At 38.5% G+C, this 23,152-nt stretch overlaps 1 protein-coding gene across 4 annotated transcripts in view; it reads left to right on the top strand.

Moving 5' to 3' along the window:
• Positions 1 to 23,152, top strand: part of LOC131158870 (formin-like protein 18) — a 117,304-nt gene that overhangs the window by 23,626 nt on the left and 70,526 nt on the right. For all 4 annotated transcript variants that reach the window (XR_009137528.1, XR_009137527.1, XR_009137529.1 and 1 more), the window contains exon 2: positions 6,405 to 7,105. Coding sequence is in view for 1 of the 4 variants with exons in the window: in XM_058113796.1 (XP_057969779.1) it covers positions 6,405 to 7,105 (701 nt within the window). In the remaining 3 variants the exon portion in view is untranslated. The remainder of the gene's footprint in view (positions 1 to 6,404; positions 7,106 to 23,152) is intronic.

Below are 23,152 nucleotides of genomic sequence, written 5' to 3'. Positions count from 1 at the left end.
TAGACTGACGGTGGATGGGTTGGATTGGAAACCTATTGGGGAAGAGGTTGCCAAGTGGTTGGAGAGACTGTTTGATTTGGGGGAAATAAGGATTGCTGTGTTTGATATGGATAGGAACAAAGCACCAGACCCTGACGATTTCACATGGCCTTTTTTCAAGATAATTGGGACGTGGTGAAAAAGGATGTCTTGAATTTTTTTGAGTTTCATAGGAATGGAGAGGTGTGCAAGAGCATGATATCTACTTTCATTGCAGCGATTCCTAAGAATAGGTCTAGAAAAGTAAAGGATTTTAGGCCAATCATCTTGGTGACCAATAGTTATAAGCTGCTAGTAAAGTCTTTTGAAAAGGATTAGAGAGGTATTGGGGGACACGATGTCATTGGTGCAATCCGCTTTTGTTAAAGACAGGCAGATTTTAGATGCTGTTTTGGTAGCCAATGAGGTGGTCGAGGATGTGAAGAAGGACAAAAAAGTAGTGATTTTTAAAATGGATTTTGTAAAAGGTTATGATATGGGTAACTGGGATTTCCTAATGGATGTGCTCAAGAGAAAAGGTTTTGGGAGTTTGGCATAAGTGGATAGGAGGGTGCCTCAATTCTGCCATATGCCAGTGATTGTTAATGGTCAGCCTATGAATTGGTTCAACATCTTGAGGGGGTTGAGACAAGGGGATCCATTATCTCCTTTCATATTGAACCGGCCGTGGATGCATTGAGCAAGTTGGTATCCCATGCTCAAGATCTGGGATTTATTAGCGGTCTGTCTACAGGTAGAGAGAAACTGAGGTGTCCCATCTTCAATTCGCAGATGATACCATCTTTTTTCTTGAGAATGATGCAGCGAAATTTCGTAAGATTCTTGTGCTTCCTAGAATTTTTGAGAGAGTTTTGGGCTCAAAAATCAATATGTCTACTAGTGGCTTGGTGGGTATCAATCTGTGCAGTAGAGATTTTGAGAATCCTAGATCTTAGCAGGTTGTGAATCCCTTTATTGGCTGTTTTTAGACCTTAGTCTTCCTCTTGGGGGAAATCCTGTCTGATGCTTTTTGGGATTCTGTGATTGAGAGAGTGGGCAATAGATTGGAAGGTTGGAAGAAGGCTTGTCTCTTATTAGGAGGTGGAATTGCACTATTAGTGCTTCCCTAGCCAACATTCCCATTTATTTCCTGTCCCTTTTTAAATTACCTCTTATATGGTGGCTAGGAAGTTGGAAAAGATTATGAGGGATTTTTTATGGTCTGGTAGTGGGGAGAATAGAAGGGATCACCTAGTTAGTTGGGATGCTGTTAGGAAGCATCAGTCTGAAGGGTGCCTGGGTCTTGGTAATGCGGTTTCTAAAAACGTTTCTTTGATTGGGAAATGGTTATGGAGGTTTCCTTTAGAACCTTATTCCTTATAGCATAACGTAATAAAGTGTAAATATGGTTTGCAGAGGAATGGGTGGGATTCAAAAGGAAATGGCAATGTTCCTCATGCAAGTCCTTGGAAGTTCGTTTCACAGGTAGCTTTTCTTTTCTTTCCTTTTACTCATTTCAAAGTGGGGATTGGGGACAAAATTTGCTTCTGGGAAGAAGATAATTGGGTTGCTGAGTCTTTGATTGAGCTGTTGATGCCACACTTGTTTAGACTTTCCTCTACCTATGAGGCACCAATTTCAGCTTTTTATTTCAATGAGGGGGCTCTTTTTCTTGGGAGTATCATTTTTTTTAGAGTCTCAAAGAGAGAGGTTGATGAGTTAACTCGTTTGTGGAGTTCGCTGGATTCTTTCTTGCCAAATTTGCAGGAGGACACAAGGCTTTGATTGGGGATACATCAGGATCCTTCTCTTCAGAGCCTTTTTTCTCAAATCTTACTAAATCCACAACCCGTAGCCCTTTCTTGCTAAATAAAGTTGTGCGAAGAGCAGAGGTTCCATTCAATGTCCAGGCTTTCATTTAGACTCTCATACTTAGCAAGATTAATATGAATGATGTGTTACAAACATAGTAGTTAAAAGCGCGCCTGAGGTGCGCCTAGGCGCAAGGCGCAGTGAAGTGAAGAGGCTTGCGCCTCAAACCAGGTGAGGTGAGGCGAGGCGACCTGCAAGAGGCGATGCTAGGCGAGACGAGGCGCACTGGGGCGACAGGTGCAGTAAGTCGCACCTTGTGAATTTTTAGTCATTTAAAGTAGAGAAATAGCGACAGCCAGACCCCGTAGCCCTCATTCGACTCGAACAAACACAGCCCCTTGCCCCTCTCGGCCCTTCGAAGCCCTTCGTGAGTTCGTTTTGCAGATTCGAACCAGCAGGAGCCTTCGTGACCCTTCGAACCAGCAACGTAAGCTTGTCTGCAAGCCTTCGAACCAGCTGGAAGCCTTCGCTACTTCGTCTTCGAGCTTCGAACCGGGATCGTGAGTTCGTCTTCGACATTTTGAAGAAGCACGACCCTTTGCGACTTCGTTTCCAACCAGCAGGAGCCCTCATGAGTTCTTCTTCTTCTTCTTCTTCTTCTTCTTCCTGCTGCCTGCTTGCTGCGTGCTGCTGACTGTTGCATGCTGCCTGCTGCTTCTTTTTTCTTCTTCTTTATATGTAAGCTTATAAATTAAATATTCTGTTTAATTAATCTAAGCTTATAAATTATAACTACTACATAATATTTATTTTATTTACTGAAATTTACCTACTGTTTTTAAATTTGTAATATTTAGTTTAATTAATGAAAGTTTATAAATTATAACTAATACATAATATTTATTCTTTTAATTGAAATTTGGCTATTTTTTTCCTCTTCTTCTTTATATGTAATTACTAATTAAATATTTAGTTTAATTAATGCAAGTTTATAAATTATAACTAATACATAATATTTATTCTTTTTACTGAAATTTAGCTACTATTTTTTAATTTGTAATATTTAGTTTAATTAATGTGAGTTTATAAATTATAATTAATACATAATATTTATTTTTTTTATTGAAATTTAGCTACTATTTTTTGATTTGTACTCTTTTCTTTTGATGATGAACTATGTTGAATTGTTGATGCTTTTGGGCTAAATTTTCAATTTTGTAATTGAATTTTTTGGCATTTTAAATTTTAATATTACTAGATATTCATATGTTCATATATCAATTACCCCAAATCGACATTTTACACCATTTTAATAATTGTGCACCTCACCTTCATGAGGTGCGCGCCTTCGCCTTGTGCCTCGCCTTCAAAGACCCTTTGCGCCTCGGCTCTCCTCGCGCCTCTAACTACTATGGTTACAAAGCAGGAGACCCTACAAAGCTATTAGTCCAGATGTTTGTATGCAGTGCAGTGGTTCAAATCTGAGTTCTAGCCATCTATTTCTTCATTGTAAGGTGGCAAGATACACATGGAATAATCTGCTTTCATTTTTTTTTAAAGAAGAGTGGGTGGCTGCTGGAACTATCTTTGATTTTTTAATGGTAAAGTTTTTGGGCTTTGGAAAGAATAAAACGGGGAGGAATTTTTGGGTTTGTGCAGTTTTTTCAGTGCTGTGGTGATGTGGATTGAAAGGAATGACAGAATTTTCAGAGATAAGAAGACCCCTCCTTCTCTACTTTGGGTGAAAGTCATTTTTTACTACTCATTTTGGGCACATTCTTTTGGGAATTTTAAGGGTTTATCGATGTCTGTTGTCCAAAGAGATTTGAAGGAAGCTTTAATGTAATTGTGATTCTTTGTTAGTTTTTAGTTTTTTCCTAGAGAATTTCTTATCCTCCACTCTTTGTAATTATTCTTTTCATTTATAGATCCTTTTTTGCTATAAAAAAAAAAAAAAACAAAGACATCACCTACTAGATTTTCCCCCATCTCCACTCCACCGACACTACCCCCCCTGGCCACTAGAAAAGGATCTCAAATCATTTTGGCCCATTTCCTTACCACCAAAATGTCTCAGGTCCACTGTCCAATTACTGAAGAGAATTAAGAGTCCAAAATATTTTTACCTTTCATAACCTATTATGGTCTGCCCCTTCCCTGGATCCTGCTCACGCGGGAGCTTTGTGCACCGGGCTGCCCCTTTGCCCCTTTATAATCCATTTACTAACCACCCTTCTTGGCCCAATATGGAGAGACCCATGTCTTTGTTCACCGTTACCATCACCAACTTCAAAAAAAAAAAAAAGTAATTCAAACCTGCTACCGAATCACAGAAAATCATTTCGTGGAGGATGAAAAACCCCCTCCCTGTGATTTTGGTCAACGCTCCTCCTGGATATCCTCATTCCCTTCGCCAGAAAAGCTCGAATGACATCAGCGAAGGAGTGATTTTCCAAGAGCCTTAGGAATGCACTCAACTTCTTTGGCTTCTCTTTGCAATGAATGATGTTCGAAGAGCCACAATATTCACCACTCAATCTATATGATTTACTTCATTACCTTCGTGGTTGATTGACAACTTCATCATGGCTTCCAAAAACTTCTGCGAACCTTTGTTCCGCTTACACCCTGGAATATGAAGGGCTTGCCTATGACCCCCATGGGAGAATTTCTCAAACAGGTTGAAATCTGCCTTCTCATTCCTATGCAAAGCCAATCGTACCCAGCAGCCGCCTCCTCTGAAAATCGCATCCCTACAATTCACAACTGCTGCCCATTGATGCCCTGAACATATCACCCCCAAGGATCTCAAAATCCACAAAACTCCTCTTTCTTCAGCAAGATGAAAGACACTTGTCTCTTTGCAATTTCTGAGAGACAGAACGCTGTATGATCAAGGTGATTTGCATTAAAGATTTTTCTCTCTCAGTCTCTACTATAGAATGGCCCCTCATCTTAATCCCTCCCCCCAGAATCACAAGAATATTTCATGCACTGTATCTGGTTCTAGAAGTAACTGAGAAATAGGGGAAGCCTTTGAGAGTTTCTCCTTTTCTTGTCAATATGACCGTCTTCAAGAAAGAAGCATTCGACAGCGTCTAGACTCAAAGTTGAAAGAATATGGAAGCCAGAGAGGTCCAGCGATCAGCATGGGAGGGGAGGCGTTTATGCTAGGGCTCTGATCTTCCTCAATCGAACAAAAAAACTTGAGGCTGAGAAGTCAACGACAACAAGGATGAGTGTTGTCATGAAGACAGAATCTTGCACCGAGAGAAGAGTTCCTGAGAGAGGCGCCATGATTGTGAACTCAGTGAAGGACTCAATCCTTTGCTGATCTTGACCCACTTTTTACCACATCGTTAGATCACCACTTCACCTAAAAGCTTAAGTTGTTAGGTGGTGGATCACTTCACCACTTCACATTGTAAATGTATATTAAGTTATTTATGCCATCCCTCAAGTGCAATCCCATCTGGCATGTGAAGAAGCAAACTAATGAACTTGAACTAGTGCACGAGCACAAACAAAACAAAGTGCAGTATGATATATGTCACAGGAGAAAATACAAATAAGACTGAAATGGAGGACCTTCTGGAACCAAAGCTCTGATACCACGTTACTTGGAATTAGGATAAAGATATAGGAACTAGGTTACTGTACTTGTTTGAGGGAGCTCGTGCTTGTATAATAGTAAAATAATCATTACATTTACTAAAACATCATTATGAATATTGGTGTGACAAGTAAACCCCCTACTTACAGAACACTTAACCTCCTAATGCTGCCCCTCAAGCTGGGGGCATATATGTTTCCCATGCCTTTCTTGCTACAAGTGTGTGAAAGAATGTCTAATGCCTAGAGATTTGGTGAAGACATTAGCCAGTTGCTCTTCCGAATCTATATAGGATGTAGAACTCTTCTTTGACATAACATTATCGTGTACAAAATGGCAATCCACTTCAATATTTTTTGTACTCATGGAATATTGGATTACTGGCAATGAAGACGGCAGCCTTTTTTCAAGCACATCAACTTACATGGTATGTGCCTTGCTTCTTGCTTATCCACAAAACTATATTACCTACCAGGCTACCACAAACCTGCAAATTGCAGTACCCCGTAGTTGATCTCCTTTTATTGCAATCTCAAGGAGTGTAAAGCCAAAAAAAAGGAATATATATATATATATATATATATCTGTATATATATATATATATCCATTCTCCTGCTTGAAAAGTCTTACATTTTCATTTACTTTCTTCTTTTTAACCTTTTTATTTTCTTTTGCATTGGGAAGATATGTTTTTCTCCATGGTTTTTCCTTTTCTTTGTCTGTCAAAAAAATAAATGAATATATAAAAATGGAAAGATTGTCTTTTATGATTTTAAACTCCCTACAGTTTCTAATTTTTTTTTTCCAAATTAGTATTTTATGGTTGAATTAATTGAGTTTACACTGTTTACTACTTTACTTCCAGGCTAGGGATATGATATCTTTAAGTCATAATTTTCATTGGTTGGCTATTTAGAAGATATCTGATTTGTGGCTGATGGTTATGCGTGTTTTAATGTAGTTTTTGATTGTTGCTTTACTACTGATGCTTTGGGAGAAGAAGACTTTAAAGTTTATGTAGGAGGCATAATCAGCCAACTTCGAGATCACTGCTCTGATGCTTCATTCTTGGTGTTCAATTTCCGCGAGGAGGGGACAGAGAGTCAAACTGCTAATGTTTTTTCCGAGTATGATATGACTGTAATGGACTACCCTCGACAATATGAAGGTTGCCCATTACTAACAATAGAGGTGATACATCATTTTCTGAGATCATGTGAAAGCTGGCTTTCTCTTGGTCAGCATAACGTGTTATTAATGCACTGTGAACGTGGCGGTTGGCCAGTTTTGGCATTTATACTGGCTGCACTATTAATTTATAGGAAGCTGTACACAGGAGAGCAGAAAACACTGGATATGATATACAAGCAGGCTCCTCGTGAGTTGTTGCAGTTGCTTTCGCCACTGAATCCTCTCCCTTCTCAATTAAGATATTTACAGTATGTCTCAAGGAGAAATGTGGCCACAGAATGGCCACCGTTGGACAGGGCACTCACCTTTGACTGCATCATGATCAGATTTATTCCTAATTTTGATGGAGAGGGAGGTTGTCGTCCAATATTTCGGATATATGGACAGGATCCTTTTCTTGAAGCTGATCGTACTCCCAAAGTTTTGTTCTCAACTCAAAAAAAGAGCAAAGCTGTCCGGCTCTACAAGCAGGTGATGTTGTATCATTCAACATTTTTTATTGTAGTGTTCTTTTGATTTTGACATTCTTCATGATGATTGCTAATGCTAGATGAGGAAAAAACTTTCTTTTTATTCTATTTGTTTTCTTTTATTTGGGGTACTAATATAGGTAGACTGTGTCCATGTAGAATGTGCTGTCAATAATGTGTTGATGATAGATAAATCTCAAGGCTATATGCAGTTCTACTTCTACATCATGATTGGCAGCAGTGCTGTATTGATAATTTTTGTTTTTTTTTCCTTTTATCGTCTAAAGATGATTTCTTACGCTCTTTTTTCTAAAAAAATAAAAATAATTTTGTGCCAAAGTGATGACTCCCATAAGGGAAAATGTCAACCATTTACCCATTAAAGCGATGGGTCTTAGTCACAAATTTTCCAAGACTCAAGCCCCCTCTTTTTTAGACCTATGAACAACTTCCCAACTAACTAGATAATATTTTTTTTCTACCTCACCCGAGACTCTGGAAAATCTCTTGATTTTCTCAATTTTACTGGCTACACCACAGGAATTCTAAAAATAGACATGAGAGATAGAAGAATCCTAGCAAGCATGCCTAAATAATAATACAAAACTAGAGAAAATGTAGCACACTTCCATCCATATCCAACCTTTTAGACACTTTCTCCACCATAGGATACCAAAACCCAACCGGCCTATGATTACCACCTAGAGGCACACCTAACTAAATCAAAGGCCAATCAAGAATACCAAACCGACCTAAAGAGGACAAATAAAAAATCTAGAAATGCCCAAATTAGTACAAGCTATCCCACTCTTCCCCAAATTTATGTTTAAAGCAGAGACCTTCCCAACTTAAATGGGCAGAAGGTGCATGCTTAGGAGTTGAGGTGCATGCCTTTGAGGTCAACTACCTCATGGTTTATGGTTTTCCCCTCAATGTGAGGTCTTGCCTCAAATGGCAATTCAAAAATGCCATTGTAAATATTAGGCCCATCTTTATGAGACTATTTTGTTATTTTGGTGGGGAGATGCTTTTATCTATGAATGCAAATAACCTATTCGAGTTTGAGGCCTTGGACAATTTTTTCTTTTTTAAACAAGAGGGATGATTGTGCTTGAGTAGGATAGGAAAAAAAAAGTGCAAAAACTTCCTTTGTCTAAATGATTGTGTATGTAATTTTTTATCCTATTAATGATGTCACCTATTACTATTAATAAAAACCATTCATGAATGCAAGTGCTCCCATTATGAAACCCCCCTTACTTTTTTCTGATAATAAAAGAAGATGTATTAAGGTAGAGAATGTACAATCAAGGCGAGGATACTAAATCCTCAAAAAAGATAAAAACAAAATAAAATCGAAATATAAAAAATACAGCAACAATAATAACAAGCCTTTAGTCCCACTGGGTGGGGTTGGCTGCATGAATCCTTTCCCGCCAATTCACTTGATCGAGAGTGTTTTCCTCTATTATATTAAAGCCTATTAAATCCTTCCTCACTACTTCATTGCAAGTTATTTTAGGCCTACCCCTACCTTTTTTCATGCTAGAAATAATAACTAACTCACTTTTCTTACAAGTGCTCTACTAGGCCTGCGTTTCAAATGCCCAAACCGTCTATGCTGCCCTTACCTTATCTTGTCTTCGATTGGTGCTATGCCTAAATTATTGCGTATATGCTTATTTTTTATTTATTTTTTAATATAATACCACTCATCCTCTTTAACATTTGCATTTTAGCTTACTTTTTGTACATGTTGTTTCTTAGATGCCCAACATTCTGAACCATAAAGCATAGCTGGCCTTATAGCCATCTTAAAGAACTTCCTTTTTAATTTTAAGGATATTATATGATCACACAGCGCACCTGAAGCACTCCATTTTACCCAACCTATTTTAATTCTATGTATTATTTCTTCTTCAATTTCCCTTTCTGCTTGCATAATAAATCCAAGATATCTAAATCTATTAGTACTAATTATCTCTTGATTATCAATTTTAATCTTCTATCCACTACTACTTGTTACATTATTGAAACTACATTTCATATATTTTGTTTATTCCTACTTATCCTAAACCCTTTAGACTCTAATGTGGCTCTCCAAAGTTCCAGTTTAGATTCCACTCCTCTCCTACTACCATCAATCAACACGATATCATCTGCAAACAACATTCACCAAGGGACCTTATTTTGAATATTCCTAGTAAGTTCTTCAATCACTAAAGAAAAAAAGGTAAGGACTCAAAGTAAAACCTTGATGTACACTTATTGTGATTGGATAATCTCTAGATTCCCCTCCTACAGTCCTAACGTTGGTTATTACTGCATCATACATATCCTTAATCACCTCAGTATATCTACTACACAAACCCCCTTCTTTTATGAGGCCCACCAAAGAACTTCCTGAGGCACTCTATCATAAGCTTTCCCTAGGTCAATAAAAACCATATGCAATTTCCTTTTCTTTTCCTGCTTCTTAAAAGATTGTTAAGATTTGATTAAAAATGAGTGATCTAACTTGAAGATAGGTCTCTCCCTTTATTTATAATGCAAATTTAAATACATTCTAATGACAATGATACCCTTACTAATTCACTAATTAACATACTAACACACTCGATAATAATAATACTAAATGACATATGTAACCTCTAACACTCCCCCTCAAGCTGGAACATAAATGTCATAAGCTCCTAGCTTGTTACAAATGAATCTGACACAAGCACCCCCAACGCTTTGGTAAACAAATGAGCAAGTTGCATGTCCGACTTCGCATAAGCAGTTGTAATGAGCTTCTACACAAGTTTCTCTTGAACAAATTGGAAATCAACTTCAATGTGCTTTGTCCGCTCATGAAAGACCGGGTTGGAAGCAATATGAAGAGCAACTTGATTGTCACACATCAACTTCATAGGTTGAGAATGAGGAAAACCCAATTCTTCCAACATGTTTTTCAACTAGACAAGTTCATAGGTAGTGTGAGCCATAGCTCTATATTTTGATTTAGCACTTAACCTTGCCATTGCAGTTTGTTTCTTACTTTTCCAAGAAACCAAATTATGACCAACCAAGATACAGTACCCGATGGTGGATCTCCAATTGGAAGGTGATCCAGCCAATTTGCATCTGTGTTTTTATGGATATAAGTGTGACCCTGATGACGATATTAAAGATCTCTCCCAGGTACACCTTTGAGATATCTCAAGATGTGAATTATTGTGTTTCATTGACTTGTCCTCGGAGAATCTAAAAACTGACTCACAACACTTGTTGCAAAAGATATATCCGGTTGAGTAACTGTGAGATGATTCAACTTTCCAACAAGTCTTTGGTATTGTCTAGGATTAGGCGGCAAATCACCCATATTTGGCATTAACTTGCTGTTAGGATCCATGGGTATATCAACTGGTTTAGATCCTAACAAGCTAGTTTCATCTAACAGATCAAGAACATACTTCCTTTGTGACAAAAGTTTCGATACGATATCTCGATACTTCTTTACTGAAGAAGTATTTCAACAGTCCCAAATCTTTGGTCTGAAATTTAGTCTGTAGAAAAAGTTTGAGACTCTAAATACCTTTATCATCATCACCTATAATAATAATATCATCCACATAAACAATAAGAAGGATCATACTCGATGAAGTATGACAATAAAACATGGAATGATCCACAACACACAGTCAAAGACCAAACTCACGTACTACGGCACCAAAACGACCAAACCATGCTCTGAGAGACTGTTTTAAACCATATAAAGCCTTCTTGAGTCGACACACTAAGCCGACTCCCCCTGAGCTACAAACCTAGGTGGTTGCTCCATATAAACCTCCTCCTCAAGGTCACCATGCAAGAAGACTTTTTATTTTATTTTATTTTATATCTAACTGATGCAAAGGCTAGTGACAAGTAGTAGCCAAGGAGATGAGCAGACGTACTGATGTAAGTTTGGCAACCGGAGAAAAAAGTATTAGAATAATCTAGACCATACACCAGAGTGTTTCCCTTAGCAACAAGATGAGCCTTTAGACAAGCCACAGAACCATCGGGGTTGACTTTTATAGTGTAAACCCAACGACAACCAGCAATAGACTTGTCAGGAGGAAGAGGTACCAAGTCCCAAGTACCATTGTCATGTAAAGCATTCATCTCATCAACCATAGCATTCCTCCATCCTGAATGGGTTGAAGCGTCTGAAACAAATTTAGGAAGGGTAGTAGATGATAGAGTAGTGACAAAACAATAATAGGAGGGTGATAAGGAGTCATAAGAAACATAGTTGGAAATGGGGTGTTGAGCATAGCCCTACTCATTGATGTACGTTTCATGTATCCGTTTTCTTATTTTCTTTGTTGGCCCTTTACCACACCTCATTGAGTGCATTGTTATGCAACTATAATATTGTATTGAGCTTATAATGGCCATCAATGCTTATATCCTATCACTGGGTGTTGATTTGCTTGTGTTTAAGCCAAAGCAATAGCAGATTTGGATACATGTGCTTTTACCTTTTCGAACAACAATAGGAGGATCAACATCATAAGAAGTATGATCATCAGATGAGGAAACCAAAGGCATGGTAGTAGAAGCTAGAGAGGACTCTCTTCCTTGGAGCTGCCATCGTGAATATACCTACAAATTAGGATGATCAAGGCGATGAGAAGGACTCGAACTATATGGAGACTTAAATGGTTGGTTGGGCAAGGACAGCAAAGTAGAATTTGGAAGATTAGGCAAAGGAAGAGACTCATTGAGCTTAGAAGTGCTCAATGACTGAGTGTAGTAAGGTGTAGACTCAAAGAAGGTAACATCGGTAGGAACAAAGAAGCGATGCAACACAAGACTATAACAACGATATCCCTTTTGAGTATTTGAGTAGCCCAGAAAGACACATTTTATTGCACGAGGATCCAACTTTCCACTCCATGAGTTAGTTGATGAACTAAGGGCACACACCCAAATGTATGAGTAGGAAGAGAAAATAAAGGTGAATAAGGAAAAAGAATGGAGTGGGGAATTTTATCACTAAGAACATAAGATGACATTCTGTTGATCAGATAACAAGCAATAAGTACAACATTACTCCAAAACACTTTAGGTACATCCATTTGATAAAGTAAAGCACGAGAGATTTTAAGAAGACGTCTATTTTTCGCTTTGCGACCCCATTTTGTTGAGGAGTGTGGGCATTGGATGATTGATGAATAATACCAAACTGAATCATATGAGTAGTGAATTGTGCATTGAAAAACTCTTTAGCATTGTCACTTCGAAGTATTCGAACTAGCAAACCAAATTAAGTCTTTATTTCAGAACAAAAGGCACAAAATACATGAAATAACTCATAACGATCTTTATTAAATATAACCAAGTCATTCTTGAATAATCATCCATAAATGTTACAAAGTACTGGAAGCCCAACTTGGGCACGACCCTACTAGGACCCCATACATCTGAATGAACTAACATAAAAGGGCTTGCAGCCTGTTTATTGACCCGGGAAGCAAAAGAAACACGATGGTGCTTTCCTAATTGACAAGACTCACAGTCGAGACTAGACACAGAACTCAAACTAGGAACAAGACATTTTAACTTTTCCAATGAAGGATGACCCAAGTGACAATGACTTCGGAAAGGTGTGGCAGCGGTAGCGTAGGCAGTAGAAGGAGATAGTAGCTCAAAGTGATAGAGTCCACCAGCTTCACGCCATGCTTTTAAATAAAGGCCGCAACCGTTACATAACGCTGTTATGTAACGGTTTTTTGGGTTATCGATACCGTTAAACATCACAAAATCGGTGGGAAGAAAATCACAACTGTAGCGGCCATTACGGACCACGACCATTGCGTAAAGGCCGCTACGGCCGTTACGTAACCGCTATAGGACTATTACGCCAAAAAAATTATTTTATTTTTTACTTTTTCTGTTGAGATGCAGAATGTGGAGTCGTCAGCAGTCGCACCAACCAGCTGCTTTCGTTAATGTTGGAGACCGGCATACACCACCGTTGCCTACCATGGTTGAATTTAGCCAACTGCCCTTTGAATTTTTTACCCCCCATCATGTATATATATATGTGATGTGTGTGTGTGTAATTTGTGTGTAGAGAGTGTGTTGAAGCTGTGCGCAGTTTTGAGGCAGAGTGGAAGTTGTGTTGAGAGAGGGAGTAAAGTTGAGCAGAACCGCTCCTCCTCCTTGTAATTCTCCTAGTTTATAGTGAAGTTGTGTGTGCTCCTTGGACGTAGGTCAAATTGGATCGAACCACGTTAAATCTTGGTGTCTATATTTTGCTTGTGTGTGATTATTGCTCCTAGATCCAACCCCAACAATTGGTATCAGAGCGAGGTTAGAGCAAAATCACATATTCGAGCAAAATTGCAAGATCAGAGTCTCTGTCCAGTATCTCAAAACTCAGTTTTGAGGCCACCAACGTGTTCCTCTCGTCGAGATGAAGCCAACAGTGGTAACCGAAGCTCGAACGGAGCTCAGCCATAGGCGCACGCACTTGCACGCACCGCCAACGTAAAGACGACGCGCCTTCATGCTCCCACTGGTGATCGGCAGGTGTCCTTATGCACGCCCATGCGCCGGCGAACTCCCGGCGAGGCTGAAGGAAGAAGAAGGTGACATCAACATTGCGTCATCCGTCCGAGTCAGCGTCGCATCAAGTCACCATGTCAGCGCCGAGTTGGCAACACAGTGAGCTGCCATGTCAGTTGGGAATCATGCCACGTCATCTACCACGGTAGCAGTGGGCCCAAAGTGCCACGTCAGCAAATGACGTCAATTAACGGCTTCACTAATGCCATCAAAATATTTCGTTATAGTTTACCAAAGTTTGACTCTTTCACTAGAAGTTTGACCAGGCTTTTTGAAGCCATTTCGGGTCCGTTTTTCGTATGACTTGAACCATTTCTAAGGTTTTCGGCCATTCCGGATCCAACTATGTTATCTGTTTAAGCTAATTCCGTCTCTAGATCGACGAATCGAGATGTTGAATGAAAAAAGCTCACAGATCGAAATGTTTGGCGGCACCAATTTCGGTTTTTAGAAAATGCAGATTGAGGACTACTTGTTTGGTAAGGAGTTGCACTTACCATTGAAGGAGAAGCCAAATCCATCAAGGAGGGCGAGTAGGAGTTGCTTGATTGAAAAGCTCTCCGGGCTATCAGGATGACGTTGGCAAAGTCTTTTGCCTTCAATATCAAGCACTTGACAACCACAAAGTCCTTTATGGATGCGCTCTTCAACATGTATGAGCAGCCATCAGCCGCTAATAAGGTACACCTAATGAAAAAGTTGTTTACAATGAACATGCCTGTAGGTAAAAGTTTTAGCAAACACCTGAACAATTTCAACAAGCTATCGGATCAACTCACGTCGGTTGGAATTACATTTGACAATGTGATCCGTGCCGTACTGATTCTTAGTTAGCTGCTTAAGAGTTGGAAAGGTATTGTTACTGCGATCAGTAGCTCCACAGGAAAATCGAAGCTGAAGTACAATGAGGTCATCATCATGATTTTGACGGAAGAGATCAAAATGCAGTCAAATAATGCCTCCAGTTCAAGTTCAGCCTTGAACGTGGAAAGCTAAGGGAAAAGAAGCGGGCATAGGCGATCAAACAGTCGCAGCAGATCTAGGACTAGGCGGTCTAGATCCAGAAATCCCAGAGGTTCTTAGGGCACAAAGAACATTGAGTGCTAGAACTGTGGAAAGGCCGGGCATTTCAGAAACCAGTGCAAAGGTCCGAGACAAGAATTTGAGGTGAAGACAGAAGCAAATCTCACCTCTTCTTGAGGAGAGAAAGATGCACTGATATGCTCTTTGGAGAACAAGCAGGACTCTTGGGTCTTAGACTCCGGAGCCTCATTTCATGCCACTTGCAGCAGAGATTGCCTAGAGAAGTACACACCAGGTAATTTTGGTAAGGTGTACTTGGCAACGATCAACCTTGTGACATAGTCGGCAAGGGAATTGTGAAGATCAAGATAAACGGGTCAGTATGGAAGCTAAAGGATGTCAGATATATTCCAAACCTGAGAAAGAACTTGATCTCAGTTGGTCAACTGGCAGATGAGGGATACATGACGACTCGTTGGCGATGAATGGAAGGTTTCAAAGGGTGTACTAATGATTGCATGGGGTAAGAAAATTGGAACACTTTATCTAACCTTCAATGCTTCTATGTCTATTTCAGTTGCTGCAAGAAATGACAATAGCAACATCTGGTACTAATGACTCGGTCACATGAGCGAGAAGGGACTCAAAGGGAGAATTGAGTGGTCTACGGTCAGTAGAAATTGACATGTGTGAGGATTGCATACTCGGGAAACAGAAGAGGGTCATTTTCTAGTCATACCCCTGTGCCCCAAAGAAGGAGAGACTAGAACTACTTCACTCAGATGTATGGGGACCGACGCCCGTCTCATCCATAGGCAGAAGGAATTACTTAATCACGTTCATTGGCGATCATTCTCGGAAGGTATGAGTTTACTTTGTGAAGTATAAGTCGGAAGTATTAGATGCTTTCAAGGTATGGAAAACAATGGTTGAAAATGAAACTGGTTTGAAAATCAAGAAGCTGAGAACCGACGACGGTGGTGAGAATGAAGACACTAGATTTAAGAAATTCTGCCGCGAGCACGGTATCAGGATGAAAAGAACTGTGCTAGGTACGCCCCAGCACAACGGCGTAGCCGAGCGGATGAACCGAACATTCACTGAAAGAGGTAGAAGCATGCATATACAGTCAGACTTACCAATGCAGTTCTGGGCAGAAGCAGTCGGCACAACAACATACTTGATTAACAGGGGTCCATCAGTACCATTGGACCACCATCTATTAGAAGAGGTATAGAGCGGAAAAGAGGTGAGACTTTCAAATTTGAAAGTTTTTTGTTGTGTTGCGTATGTACATATCAGTGATCATGTCAGAAATAGGCTTGATCCTAAGTCCCGGAAATGAACCTTCGTCGGCTACGTAAAGATGAGTATGGGTTTTGTATTTGGGACGATGAAAACAAGAAGCTAATCAAAAGCAGAGACGTGATCTTCAACGAAAAGGTGATGTACAAAGACAGACACACAACAGAATCCATCGAACTAGTTCAAAATGAATCAACCTATGTAGATATGGATGATGTCCCAGAAGGTGTTGGGACGCAACAACAAAATGCCGAGAACCCTCAGGCGGAGGAACCAGTGGAGCAGATCGTCGCACCACCATCTCCTACTCCAGCTCTGGACCTAAGGAGATCTTCTCACCTGGATTATTTACTTCTTATAGATGAAGGAGAGCCTGAATGCTATGATGAAGCATGTCAGGTGGCAGATATGAGCAAGTGGGAGCTTGCGATGAAGGACGAGATGAAGTCCCTCACCTTTAACAAAACGTGGGAACTAGCTGAGTTGCCCAAAGGTAAGAAGGCTTTTCACAACAATTTGGTGTACAAGATTAAAGAGGAGCATGATGGCTCTAGGAGATACAATGCTCAGTTGGTAGTCAAAGGCTTCGAGCAGGAGGAAGGAATCGACTACACCAACATATTTGCACCAGTTGTGACTATAGAGAAGTTGAAGTTGTGCTCAACTTCAGTTGGTCTTCATGCTTGAAAATAGATATAAGCACACCATTTACCTATACACTGGTTGAGATGCTGCTTCCGTCTCCAAGTGAGAGATTGTTGAGATGTAGAATGTGGAGTCGTTGGTAGCCGCACTGACCAACTGCTTTGTTGACGTTGGAGACCAGTGGCCACCAACCTTGCCTACCATGGTTGAATTTGGCCAACTGCCCTTTGAATTTTTTACCCCCTGTCATGTATATATATATGTGATGTGTGTGTGTGTAATTTGTGTGTAGAGAGTGTGTTGAAGCTGTGCGTAGTTTTGAGGCAGAGTGGAAGTTGCGTTGAGAGAGAGAGAGAGAGTAGAGTTGAGTAGAGCTGCTCCTCCTTGAAATTCTCCTAGTTTATAGTGAAGTTGTGTGTGCTCCATGGACGTAGGTTAGATTGGACCGAACCACATTAAATCTTTGGTGTCTATATTTTGCTTGTGTGTGATTGTCGCTTCTAGATCCAACCCCAACATTTTCTTCTCACTTTTTCCCTCTTTCATAATCATTCTCAATATATGCCATGTGGCAAGAGGGCGAAAAGATTATAGTGAGGATAACAATGATACAAAATTTACTATTTCTTTAAATACTCACAAGAGATGCATTAATTAAGAATTTGAAAATATTAACTTGTTAGGAAAATATTTTATTTTGATAATATTAGTTTTGTTATATATATGTTCTATATTTTTCAACTTCAACCTTCTTTCGTTTCTAGTTATTTTATATTTGTATTATTCACATATCTTATGTATCTAATAGAAGGTTGTGTGTGCTTCAAAAACTATTCACGGCTGTTACACCCGCTTCCCATTATGTGACATCCGCTACTCCCGCTTCCCGTTACACCCGTTACCGTTACATTACGCTACCCACTACTGCGATTTAAAACCATGCTTCATGCCCTCCGCTAATCGTCTTCCTCATCTTCAAATCTTGAATAACCAAAGAATCAGGGAAGAATGTCACTTAACAATTCGTGGATTTAGTAATTTTGCTAACAAACATAAGATTGAAAGGAAATTTGGGAATATATAAAATCGAATGAAGAGAAATAGAAGAAGTGGGATTTACAGTCCCAATTCCCTCGACTACAGTAGTGGATCCATTAGTATGAGTTACACAAGGTAAATTTGCAGGATATTGAAGAGTGGAGAAAAAGCTAGGTATACCTATGATATGATCAATGGCAGCCATGGTCTTAAATTTCCACGAAATTGTTGAAATTTTCGTCGAAATTTTCGATTTCCATCGCCCTCAAAATCGAAATGGCAGTCGATTTCTGTTTTGCATAATTTCCGTTGAAATCTCAACGAATCATCCTAAATTTATCAAAACCTCGAAATTTTAGCGAAATTTGTCAAAATTTTAACTATGCAATGAAATTTTGTCGAAATTCAAACGAGAGATTCAAGAGTGAAGTGAAATTTCTCTTTTAATTTATGTTATTGAAACAAAAGGTTATCACAAGTGCTTTTGCAATTATATGACAAAATAAACTTATAATAATATTTTATTTAACCATTCATGTCTAAATTATCAATATTTGAATAATAAATAATTTTTAAATGATTTATGAAGTTCATTTGCATTAACTGAATATGTTTAATGTACATTATCTTACAAGCATGTTTGATACACATACTATTTTATAACTTTTCCACTTCATACAAAACATAGATGTATTTAATTTGTAATATGTTAGTCTTAAAACTTATATTATTATGTTTGTTAACCATTTCTAAAGTTTCACAAATAATTTCATGCTTTACTACTAGTTTCCGTTATTTTTTCAAATCGAAATCGAAATCTAAATTTCTGTCGAAATTTCCGTACTTTTGGAGCTTCAAAATTTGAGTCGAAATCGAAATTTAAGACCTTGGTGGCAGCTGAATCTATGACCTAAGTACTGGGACGAGAAGTACTAGATGACAGGCATACCGTGTGCTTACCGGATTGGGCAAGTGAGGCAATGGGAGGAGAAGCTTGTTGTGACGCTTGATACTATTGGAACTTGTAATACTCTTCCTCTGATATAGAGATAAGACATACAATACGTTGCCCCCCATTTGACCCCAAAGGTGAGGAGTTGGTGGTGGCTGCATTGGCTGCCCCTAAAGGTGTGAAGTTAGTGGTGGCTGCATTGGCAACATGTGAATGTCTGCCATGAAGATCCCAACATTTCTCAATACCATGATTACGCCGTCTAAGATGAGTGCATTTGCGATGAGTACCTTTGCCTCGTCCGTCTCTACCACTTCGACTACTTGAACCACTGCGATAACTTTTGTTTTTGTTTGGTAGAGAAATAGAATCATTCTATGTAGCAAAGGCCGTCCTCTCAGAGCCAGATGCAAGAACAGGAGAATGCGTGTAAAAGGAAGCACGAAGGACACGAGAATAAACATTAGGAAATGATGGCAACGCAACATTACTAAGTACCTGGGACCGAACTGCCTCAAACTTAGGTCTCAAGCATGCTAGAACACAAAGAACTATCATCTGCTCCCTTTGCTTGTGCATCTCACGAACATTGTCAGTTATAGGTTGCACGACGTTAAGCTCCTCATGAATACGCTTCATCTCTCCAAAATAATCTGCAATGCTCCTATCTCCTTGTTGTAACTGAAGGTACTCCTAGGATAAATCATACATACTTGTAATGTTACTGGAGTAAAGAAGTTTGACATAATTCCACTTGCACGTATCTAGATGCATACACATCTGTGCAATCTGCGGCTCCATCGAAGTCCATAAAAGAGAAACAATCAAGGCATCTTTCTGAACCCACCCGTATTTTCTCTTCTCATCAGAAGACTCAAATTGGGGCAAGTGGTCAGATTTCCCTAATCTTGTTAAATAAATCCGAACAGCTTTAGACCATTGAACATAGTGCTTTCCATCTAACTTTTGCATCGTTATTTGCGGCAGTAATGTAGGAAACTAAATTTTGGGATTCATAGGTTCCATCCCAACACTCACAAATCAGCACACCAAAAACAAGAAGAACATTCAAAATTAATTGGGACAATCACAAACTATGTGAAGCACTGACACAACGACGGACGAGGTGAATAACTCACTAATGGATATAGTGCTCCCATAGCACTTGCAAACAACAACCACACCAAAAACAAGAAGAACAATCAATAATCGGAACAATCACAAACCATGTGAAACACCGACGCAACCATGGACAAGGGGAACAACTCACTGATGGTTATAGCACTGCTACAGACTCACAATTGAGCATACGAATGCTGCTGCGGCTCCAAAAAACTCACAAGGAAGCCTTCACAAACCCTGAACAGAAATTAACAGAATACCGCGAGTGAATGGTCAAAAAGGTTGAATTTTTTAGCAAAAAACTGGCCTAACAGCTTGATAATATAGTCTAAAGAAGAAATTAGAGCATGGCAGAAGGAAAAAAAGAAAAAAGAAAAAAGTGGCTAGAATTGCTTTCATGCGCCGACGAGTGGGATTAGCCTTGTCGGTGCATGGGGGCATGTGGGGGGCCCTTTGGCAATGGGATTTTGTGGGGTGGGTCATCTCGGGGGGGGGGGGGTGTTTGATTTTAGGTATATGGTTGGTTTTGTGATTTTTTATGGGATGGAGGTGGAATAGGGAAAAACAGCCTCAGGAATAGTGTTTTCCAGTGACGACTGAGGCAAATAGGGTTTAGATAGAATCATGCTCTGATACCATGTTAAGATTTGATTAAAAATGAATGACCTAACTTGAAGATAGGTCTCTCCCTCTATTTATAATACAAATTTAAATACATTCTAATGACAATAGTACCCTTACTGACTCTCACTAATTAACATACTAGCACACTCAATAATAATAATACTAAAAGACATATATAACCTCTAACAAAGATAAATAGCTTTTGTTGTTGATCTCGTAGGCATAAAACTAAATTGATTTTGTGAAATTCTTGTTCCTAGTCTTAGTCTATGTTCAATTACCCTTTCCTATAGTTTCATTGTATGACTCATAATCTTAATTCCACGAAAGTTATTACAATTTGAATATCACCTTTGTGTTTGTATGAGTTACTAACATACTTTTCTTCCATTCTTGTGGAATTTTCTTGGTTTTTATAATAATTTTGAATAGATTATTAACCAAATATTTCCTTTATCCCTTAAACATTTTCAAACTTCAATTGGCATTTTATCTGGTCCTATAGATTTCCTGCTTTTCATCTTTTTTAATGCCATCTTAACTTCAAGAACTCTAATTTTGTGAATGAATCTCCTATTTTTAGTCTTCTCCTCATTTGTCACTTCCAAGTTCAGTCTTTCATTTTGGTTTTCATTAAACAACTAATCATAGTATTTTCGCCGCCTCTTCTTTATGTCTTCTTCTCTAGTTAAGACATTATCATTCTCGTCCTTTATACATTTTACATTACCTAAAACTTTGCATTTTCTTTCTCCAGCTCTAGCAAGTTTATAAACTTTCTCCTTCTTTTGCGTATAGTCTAGTATGCAAAATATCATAAGCTCTATACTTAGCTTCGCTAGTAGGTGTTTTATTTTTATTTATTTATTTATTTATTATTATTATTATTATTATTATGTTTTTTTCTTTCTCACCTCTTTATACTTTTCAAGATTTTCTATATTTCTACCATTTTTTTCATATTTTATACCAAATTATTTTTGTCTTAATGGCTTTTTCTCCTTCTTGATCCCACCACCAACTTTCTTTACTACCTGAGTATCTTCCTTTGGACTCACCTGAAACCTTTTTTGCTCTTCTTACGATAGAATTAGCCATTTTATTCTAAACAGTATTTGTATCTACCTTATCCCCTATAGTCCAATAACACTCTTTTAATCATTTTATCTTTGAATTTTACTATATTATCTCTTTTCAAGCTCCACCATCTAATCCTTTTGTGTTTCATGTTACTTTTTTTCTTCCATGTCTTTTATATGTATATCTAATACTAGACTCTATGTTGTCTAGCCAAAACTTCACTTGGGATAACTTTACAATCCTTACCAGATAGACGATCCCATGTTCCTAGTTAAGAAGAAATCTATTTGGCTTTTATTATGTCCACTTTTGAAAGTTATTAAGTGTTCTTCTCTTTTTATAAAACAATTATTCAACATAACCAAATCATAAGACATGTCAAAATCTAAGATTGTGTCACCGACGTCATTTTTATCTCCGTATCCATTGCCTCCATGCATCCGCTCATAGCCTATATTATCATTTTCAATGTGTCCATTCAAATCAGCTCCTATGAATGTCTTTTAGACGTTGGTATCCCTTGTAAAATATTATCCATATCTTCTTAAAATTGTCTTTTAATATTTTCTGCTAAGCCTATTTGAGGAGCATACACACTAATGACATTCACTATATTTGGGCCTAGAGCTATCTTGATTTAATGATCTTATCTACTATTCTTTTAACATCTTCTACATTACTTTTAGATGTTTGTCTACAATAATTCCCACTCTGTTTTTATCTCTTTTGTAGTGTACCAAAATTTAAATCATGATTTTTCAATTTCTCTAGCTTTCTCTCCTACCCATTAAGTTAGTTTTCCTTCTAAACATGGTTTCCACTATTTCCATGCTTTTGCCTGTAAGAGTCCCTTTATTCTGAGTTGCTAATCTGATCTTAGTTTCTTGTGCTAACTTATTAGCCCTCTCCTTTCGATACTGACCCGATCTATTCCCTTGATTTAGGTGAATTTGGTTAGAATTCATGATAATAGGATCTAACAAGGTTTTACGCTGATTGTTAGCTACTTAACACAATCTTGCTCCTTTATTCGGGCTTGGGACTTCTTGTGTGTGCAAAGATAATTTGTGTTACACAGGCGAAGTACACGTTTGAGTTTTTTTTTTTTTTTGAATATTTTATACAAACTTATTTCGCATAGACAATTTTCTAAATCACACCCTACAACCTAGAAATCCTATGAATGTAAAAAATAAAAACTGCTAAAATCAGCCTCGAAATCTCTTCTTTAAACCATTCCCATCATGGTTCGCCGAACTCCTCAAATTATAGCTAATTCCCTTTGACCCTTTTTCACCTTGGATTTGTCACCATCAAGCCTGACTTCATTACCTCTTTGATCAAACAACATGAGGCCCAAGTCATCCAACAACCTCTAAGTTTCAGCGCCCTTCTCGGGAATTTTGTCTTGAATGGGAGTAGGAAAAATTCCATCCTTTACCTTTTTAACATCTTTGGGGACCTCCTCTTCAAACAATTTAATACCTTCTAAACCTTCTAATGGAGGAGGAAGCATGTAAGTTAAATCTCCAAGACAATCAATGGAAGAATATGAGGAATATCTACGCTGTTCCCAAATATGGTCTAATAATAGACATTTTTCACATTCAAAATCACTACTCCTTGTGCTTTCCTCATCCGAAACATCTCCCCATCTCT

This window comes from Malania oleifera, chromosome 6 (genome assembly GCF_029873635.1).
Source record: "Malania oleifera isolate guangnan ecotype guangnan chromosome 6, ASM2987363v1, whole genome shotgun sequence".
NCBI classification, from domain to species: domain Eukaryota; kingdom Viridiplantae; phylum Streptophyta; class Magnoliopsida; order Santalales; family Ximeniaceae; genus Malania; species Malania oleifera.
The sequence above is the reverse complement of the archived record's forward strand: the minus strand, read 5'-3'. Positions and strand labels throughout refer to the sequence as shown.